The sequence below is a fragment of the Physella acuta genome, unplaced genomic scaffold, assembly GCF_028476545.2.
Source record: "Physella acuta isolate Inbredline_101_S28 unplaced genomic scaffold, ASM2847654v3 ptg001214l, whole genome shotgun sequence".
In the NCBI taxonomy this organism is placed as follows: domain Eukaryota; kingdom Metazoa; phylum Mollusca; class Gastropoda; family Physidae; genus Physella; species Physella acuta.
The window spans coordinates 220918-229460 of record NW_026732731.1 but is presented as its reverse complement, the minus strand read 5'-3'; the positions used below and the strand labels follow the sequence as shown (position 1 = coordinate 229460).

Genomic DNA, 8543 nt, shown 5'->3' with positions numbered 1-8543 from the left:
AACCCGGATTCGAACTTGAGACTTTCAGGTTAACAGCCTAGCTCTCTACCGTTAGGTCACATTGTCAGATCCTTGTCATATGGAAGGCTAGTAATGTTCTTTTCTACATCTCTTTTTACATATTTCATTGTTTGAGCCAATACAAGTTAACATATTAGAATTAGTTTGTATTTTAATTTAAATTGATACCAAAAATAAATGTATAAACAACAAAGAAAAATATAAACAAAATATAGCAAAACCGTTTCGATTGATTTATTGTATTTTATAACATGAGTACAAAACCAGTAAACTTTTAAGAAAAAAAAATATTTACAAAAATATCTGTTCAAAGTTTATTGGTAAACTTTATGGACAATATGTGTTCAGTCTCTCATGATTATAAAATATATTTTCACAGAAGTAACATTTAAAAAAAAAAAATACAACTTTGTATAGAAACAACTGATATGTTGCATTTGGTAGATTTATAAGCAAGGAAGGATAAAAAAGTGCTATTGAAAAGGCTAGCACAATAAATCTATTTACAGGTGTGTATAATGGAATGTGTCAGATCTATCAATTTGCCAGATTTTTTACACTGGTCAAACTATATATTTAAATAATCTGTTTCAGTCATGAGATTATACAAGTTAACACCAGAGATTAAACACTTTATATACAAGAATGTTTCATTCAAAAAACATATTTAACCAAACTTGATAATTTGTTTTGTTCATCAGATTAATAATTAACACCCCAGATATTACTGTGAGATGAATTGCAACAGTGAATTTCTAATGTTAGCAAATAGGTAACATTTGTAAAACATGGAATAAGAGTTTAAATAAACTGTACATTTCATGGAGAGATTTATTTTTAAAAATATAATTCAAATTTAAAAGCTAAATTTTAAAATACTTGAAGGGAACACTAGCAGGCCACTGTTAATATTTATCAACTCAAACTCAACTCAAAACTTTAAGCCCACTTGAGATTCAAAAATATACACAAACATATACCAGCATTCTGCATATGTGCAGAGAACAATTACACTAACAGACAAACCCCATTTTAAGCTGCCACTATGAGTATGATCCTAATCTTGAAAAAGTAATCACTTTAATCTGAACAGAGTAACAAAACACTTTCACGCAGGACATTAGGCTACTGGTGGTTTAAGTTTTTCTTGCTTCTATTAAACTTGAATAAAACGGCATTTTACAATTTGTTTTACTTGAGAATAAAAAAATGACAATTATACAAAAAATGCTGAGTGAAGAAAATGTGCTTCGTTATTACATTTTTAAAGATATTATGCAATTCTGTCACATTACGTAGCATGTGAATGTTTTCTACTTCTTTTTTAAATAAATCATTAAGTAAAATCTATTTTAAAATGCATCAAGGCCATGGATGCACTTAGGTTCTAATAAATTAAATGTAAATCAACCTTAAAACAAAAGATTTTTACAAAACTTAGTTACCTGCAGATTTGGAAGAAAAAAAAATCAAGCTGAATTTTTTTTAGGCTGCTAGTAGCACTAGCATGCATATTTAGGAATCAAAATAATAAAATTAATGTATTTTTTTTATGAATCAAAATATTAAATTTAATAAAATTTATAATTGACCACACTGTTTTGTTAATGTCAAAAAATAGAATTCTATCTAACATTAAGGTTGTAGAACATTAATGTAATTTTGTTTATCAAAACCATAAAACAAATTTTTTTTCAAATTGACAATACTAGCTGTCTGAAATAACATCAAAGTGACTTTAGAATTGCTTATCAAATGGCACCCAAAATATATACACTCAATCTACTAGCACTTCAAATCGTATTTGCCCAACCTGTTCTACCCTATCATGAATAATATTTTTGGCAAAAGCTCGGCAGGTCATCATAAGGAGGACACCAGGTCGTGGGTTATCCATACGCAAGAACAGAAGAGGTGACCGGTAGCCCTGTTGGTTGCGGAATGGAAAATACTTGAAATGGAAACCTTTAGGGAAGTAGAGCAAATCTCCCATGTTCTCTCTAGTTGTATCATCCTGTAAGAAATTTAAATGTTTCATTAAACAAATTTTTCTTGTGGTAGTGTACAAAATACAATAAATAGAATGGGAAATGAAACACTTTGATTAAAAAATTAGACAATAAAAAAAAAAAAACTGCTTTAAATACAACCTCTTAAACAGCCAAGAGAGATAAACAATCTTAATTTAACAAGCAAAAAAAAAGTTGCTGTTTAAAATAGTGCATAAAATAAGCCTTAAGTAATTAAACACTAAGAATTTGAAACAAAAAGAGTAAAATATAATGCAAAAAAAAAAAAAAAAAAAAAAAATTGAAAGAAGACTAACAGAAAATTAAATAATCAAATATGGATAATACAATACAGAAAACAGCGTGAAAAGACTAAGTTGATAAAAACAAATAAAAATGTAAAAACAAGGAAACTGGAAATACAATTTCAAAAATAGTTTTTATAATACAACTAGTCACGGGGAAACAAGACTTACATCTCCATCACATCTGACGTGAATCCACCAAGGATCGTCTTTACTCCAATCATCTTTAATCAAGTCTGGGACAGTTTCAGGTGTGTACTCTTCAGGTATCCAATCAAATATCTGTAAGGTGAGTTTTTGAAGACAACTTTAACTTATAGTTGTTTTTAATATAATTTCAATATTTGTTAATAATAAGAAAAAACCCCAGCTATCATAGATAATACAAATAAAAAACTGGTAACATTAAATTTAGAAAATCTGTCTGAAAACAATCTTTTGAAAACCATCACATCTCTGTGCATGAATTAAAATAAAAACTATTCTGAAATCAAAATAAATAAAATTTTGGCCTGTTTTAATTAATTTTATTGTTATTTAAAATGATCTCGTGACCAATGTAATTGGATTCATAAAATAACAGAGTAAACAAAGAAAATATCAAAGGCCAAGACTTTCTTTTTTCTCCTTCTTCATTCTTAATTTTAGTGTTGGAAGAGATTCCCTCCATCACAATTAAGTATACGTGTCAACTGGTTTTGCGCCATTGAGGCCATTGACTCCGATTTCAGCCTGCTTTTCTTTTTGGATTCGCTTCCATAGCCTTTGTCTAACCAAGAACAAACTACAAGGCAGCAGTTGTTTGATTTTGGAGTTGTCTCTCCTAGAAGAGTGGCTGTCCCCAGCTAACGAGCCTCATCTGCCCGAAGGTTCAAACTCCACTTTTTGATTTAGCTTTACCGACTCGACTACGCCGACCCTCAAAGACTTTCAAGAAGCTGGTACTAATTATTTATAGTCAAATAAGTCTGTATTATACATACCCTGTTGAGCTTAAGCAAAATGCAAGGCTGACCATCATCATATCCGTAGTTCTGTTGTTTCACACAGAGCTCGCCAAAGACAATGGCATCAAACACACACACTTTATCCAGCTCATCTGTACGACGTGTTCGTATTGCGCTGCAATCTTTATACCGGTCACCTACCTGCAGCGCATTTTCATAATCTGTGGAACAACATTGGTGTAGGATAATTAATGAAAATATTGCAAAGTTTAAAGAATTCCCTATCCATCTCTTAGGAGTGTGAGGTCATTTATGGAGATGCTAAAGTAAAAATGTGAAAAGAAGAGTATAAATACTAAAATGTAAAAACAAATTTATGATTTATTTTATTAAATTTATATGATGGAAACTTAAACCACAGAATTCTTTTGCAACTAATTAACTAAGGAGCACTTGATTCATTATAATAATTATTATTTTAAATCCCAAAAGTACTATGAAGTAATTAAAATTTAAATTCGATCAAACACTGGAACTAGTGTTAAAACTTAGATGAAATAGATGCTAAGTTACATATAAGTACAACATGAAATAAAAAACCACACATTGAAAGAAAAAAAATAATTTGAAAATATGCCAGATGCCACTTACATTGTACGTATGCTTCTATGTGATCTATGATGTGAGAGTATGTTGTAACATCACCTTTCAGAAACCGAACCAACGTTGATTTGACATAAGGCTGTGGTCTAAATGACATGCCAGGAGTCTGTAAGGTTTGAACAAATAATTTGATCAAAATTGTTTTTAAAATCCTCAAAACAAAAAAATTCATTATTGCCATTGTGTTTTAGTAAAACATAATTCATAATTTATAAGATGGCATAGCCTAGCGGTAGAGAGCTAGACAGCTAGCCCGAATGTCTCAAATTCGAACCCTTGTTCAAGTCAGTAGAATGTCCCAGAGTCCACACAGCTCTGATGGGCACCTAATTAAAACGTTAAGGAAAACAAAAGCAGCTGGGCATAATGGTGACCACACTATCCTTTCATATGCCTAGGTCTCTGAAACAGACGGACTCTTCTTCATCGGTCCTATATGCCTTGGGCACGAATGGGAAAAGATTATGATGATAGTTCCTAATTTAGATTTTTTTCAGAAAAACAATTAACTGCAAGGGAAATAAAACTTTTCGTAAATATTATAAAGCTAATTTAGTTTTTCTATGTAATCCATACAAAAAAATAAATAATTTAGTTTATAGGCCTATACATTATATTTCACAATTACAGTACAGTATATTGTTTACTATAATTAATTATATAGAAAATAAAATTACGTTAGCTTTTTAAAACTAGTTCACAAACAGATAGAAAAACACAACACCCCTCCCTGTTCTTACCTGTAAAATACTGCTAGCTCCCTGAAGCTCTGGGGCATTCCAATCAACAACCCAGTAGAAGATGCCACAGAAAGCAGCAGAAATTGCAATCAAGGAAGACAGAAATATGAAGATGCAGAACAGGTACAATGCTGAAAAAAATTATTATTTATTTTAAAGCTAATCCAAAAAGTTTTAAAGACTAAAACGTTTGGTTCATAAATATTATAGTATATAATCTATTTTAATTCTAATTGATTTTACTCATGCTGATTCCAAACTAATTCTAAAACATAAAATATCTTAGTGCCTCCAGTTTGTCTAAAACTACATTGATAGCACTGGTTTGGCCATAAAAAGTCATATACAGCATCAAAAAAAAAAAAAAAATGGTTCTGCTAGAACTAAGACATTATCCATGAGCCAAAGTAATGCTGATAAGTAAGCAATATAATAATTACACTACTACTGTGAATATATCAAACATCATGCGAGCTTGTGTTTTTTCTTTACAACTGTCGGCATTTATAGCTAATATCTATGTGGCTAACAAATAAACAGATTGGCCCAAAATACTAATTAAAGGTCAATTATAAGTGGCACAAATATCAAGAACAGTAGGCCATACATGTGCACAGAACAGTAGTGTTTTATTTCATACTGATTTTATGGGGCCACTGCCCTATAATGGGTCACTTGACCTGGGACTACTAGACCCATAATAAAATCTGGTGTCACTTTGACTAGAGCCCAGTTGAGCCTGGTCCTACCTGTGGCCACATTGACCTAGCTCTATATATTTTGGGTCACTTAGAACTAGCACTATACTAGATCTAACTTTGGAGTGAAAAAGTAGACAGTTAAAAGGCAGTAAAAATAAAACCGAGTAAATTTTTTACAGAAAAATAAAAAAGGAAAATGTGTTGAAGTGAAGCCCTAACAAGAAAAATTACATTGCTGTATAAACAGAGACTGAGTCCACAAACCAAAACAGTTTCAGTGAGCGCCCCCCCCCCCCCCCCCTGAGATATCTTTAACCTTAGTGGCAGATGCTAACGAGCTAAGAGCATTAACCTCAACATTGCAGTGACTTTAGAGGCTGATTAAAATACAGCTTAAACAAAAACTTCAAAGGTATAGAGTGTGAAGAGAATGGAACAGAGAATTTTACTTGTAAGAGTTGTATGGGTGTAGTCACACAAATAGTACAAACTGCAACAGAAACATTTGTTTGTGTAATCTTAACAATTTAATTTGTTTTTACATAGGTTGTTTACTATCAGGATAAGGATTTTTTTGTTTTGTTTCTCAGGCATACATATTACTAGCATGCAGAATAATTAGTTAAAATCAAATAATTTGGACACAGCTTATTACTTTTTATAACTAACTTACTTGTAGAAATTTTCTGTTTACTAAAAACACAACTTTTAAGCTAACCGATGTCTTAAACTCATTTATTATTTAAGAAAGGGAGATAAATGTTATGACCTGTCACAGCACAGTGTGTGTGTGTAAACAGGTCTGCTATCACTTCCTGACCTGTCACGGTTGTCAAGAGCTTGGACCAGCTTTTTGTCTGCTAATTTTAATAGACCTATACACTTTGAAGTATGCTGGAACATTTTTCATTAGTCAGGCCCATGAAGTTTTACTGCAGCAAACAGATTGTAGGCCTATGTTAACATTTTGGAGACTATTTGAGGGCATGGTGGGTCTGCTAATTTTTGTTTGTTAATAGGCATATATATGGATACTACTTATAATATATTGTAGGCAATCAGGGTTTCTTTAAGATAGTTTACTTCACTGGGTAAGCGAAGTGACATAATTCAGATATCCAGGAGAGGGTGGTTGAAATATATTTTTCTGTATAGGGCTAATTGCAATTGGAGTCTGTACATATTTTTTGAATATGGCCAGGGAGGTGGTGGATGTGTTTCAGGGGGCCCTGCTCCACTCCTCCATGTATGAGAGATATGTCTACCTATAGGCCTACTATACTGATATATTATAATATTATATAGGCTAGGCCCCCTACGTTGTGATCGATTTTAAGAGGCTTATTGAGATTTTATATTGTTACTATTATTAACCATTAGGCCCTGTTAATTAAAATTAATTATATTATCGTGAGCAGAGGCGTAGCGACCCTTCCCGGCGCCCGGGGACAAACTTTCAATTTGGCGCTCCCCTCGGGAGCAAATTTTCGATTTGCACCCCCCCTCCTCAAATTTTTGATTTGCACCCCTCTCAAACTTTCGATTTTTACACCCCCCCCCTCAAATTGCAAAAATGCAGCTAAATCGACATTTTAATTTGTTTTTTCAACCCATTTTGGCGCCCCCTAAGGTCGGCGCCCGGGGACATATGTACCCCCCTGCCCCCCCATCGCTACGCCTCTGATCGTGAGTCATTGATAGTCCCCTCATTGTCTTCTTATCTCGATCTGATAGGTATCTTTTACTATCTAGAATCGTATCTAGATCTAGTAATAACTAGTATCTTTTGTTACTTTGAAACTTTTTTCTATGTTGTTACCTGTGTTGAAAATTTCAAACAAAAAGTTGAAAAAGTGTGAGATATATTAATAAATAGAATAGAACTTCAAAAATTTATAGATCTAGATAGAATCTAATTCTGAAAAAAAAAGAGATTAGGCGTGCAAAATAGAAATATGAGAAATGCTTAAGATTTCAGTTTTAAAATAAACAGAAGAGTGCAGGTAATCAGGTAGGTAACATACCCCAGTCCCTCGGGGTTCTGCCCATTACAGTGTTCTCTTCAGGGTTGTAAAGCCATAGCTTGGTCTGGCTCATACGGTCACCCAAAGTCTCTCTTTGGATGCCACTACTTGCTATTGTACTTTGGTACCTTGAGCTGGTGGTCGAATATGCCGAGACTTCTGATGCCATTTTTGTTGGATGTTTTTTTACCACATCCAAACACAGTTGACAGTACTTCCGCGTTCGATCTTAGCTCCACCTGGGGTACGCAGGTGAGATAAGTGATCGTTTCCTGTCATCTGTGTACGGAGAGTGATTTTGCTACGTAGCCGTCGAAGCCTGAGATACTAGATTATGTCAATGTTTTGGCATTAACCAATAAATAAAGAACGAAAGACACAGTGAATGTATTTTAGTAATGAATTTTAGCAGCATATTACTGTATGAGCTAATCAGCATTAAGTTTTCCTTTCTTAAACTTTGGTGGGCTATGTAGGTAGACTAATACTAAAATAGTATTGTATGCTATAAAGAGATAATTTTTAATTCTGTGCCCGAGTCAGAACCCCCTCTTCCAACACCGACAAAATAGAAAGAAAAGATAAAATTTGTAAAGAAAAAAATTAAAATTTTAAAACATTGACCGCTCACCTCCCCCCCCCCCCCCGGAAATTTCAAGTTCTCCCTCTACACTCTCTCAAAGAATTATTAATTATTAAAAAAAAAGAACTCATACTCCTTTCTGTCGTTTTTGTCCTATTAGGGTTAAATACCACTTCTATGCCACTGATAAGCGAATCGCCTAAAATTTAAAAAAAAATATAGCACAGGTGAAAATTGGACGTGGTGACATTACATTAACCTTTAACTTTTTAATTAACTTGGACAGTTAAGTTGGAACGCTGGTTAAAGAATATATATTTTCTAATATATATAAATTATAGGCCTATACTTTCTATTTTTTCCTGTGTGTGTGTGTGGGGGGGGGGGGGGGGGGGGATAAACCGTTTTTTAGTGTAAGTTAGTGAAAGTCGAGGTGGATTTTTTTAATCGCAAAAAAATGCCTAAAGCTAAAGATTAACACAACTTTTTAAAAATTTACAAAATTTTATGACTCAAACATCTATTTCCACAGCCATCTTAAAAAAAATTG

At 32.9% G+C, this 8543-nt stretch overlaps 1 protein-coding gene across 1 annotated transcript; it reads right to left on the bottom strand.

The window, feature by feature from the left end:
* Positions 1-240: 240 nt before the first annotated feature.
* On the bottom strand, positions 241-7653 carry LOC131957153 (sodium/potassium-transporting ATPase subunit beta-2-like). The gene is made up of 6 exons (XM_059321880.1): positions 7411-7653; positions 4686-4816; positions 3934-4051; positions 3319-3503; positions 2507-2617; positions 241-2035 (listed from the first exon to the last, which is right to left on the bottom strand). The coding sequence occupies exons 1-6, from the start codon at positions 7577-7579 to the stop codon at positions 1799-1801; spliced, it is 951 nt and encodes a 316-aa protein (XP_059177863.1). The 5' UTR covers positions 7580-7653; the 3' UTR covers positions 241-1798.
* Between the last annotated feature and the right edge of the window lie 890 nt (positions 7654-8543).

Excerpts from the sequence above, each read along its gene's own strand:
- LOC131957153 (XM_059321880.1), bottom strand. The coding sequence starts at position 7,579 with ATGGCATCAGAAGTCTCGGCATATTCGACCACCAGCTCAAGGTACCAA. Across the intron at positions 4,052-4,685 it reads GAGCTAGCAGTATTTTACAG|ACTCCTGGCATGTCATTTAG; the intron begins GTAAGAACAGGG and ends CAAACCTTACAG. Across the intron at positions 3,504-3,933 it reads CATAGAAGCATACGTACAAT|ATTATGAAAATGCGCTGCAG; the intron begins GTAAGTGGCATC and ends GTTGTTCCACAG.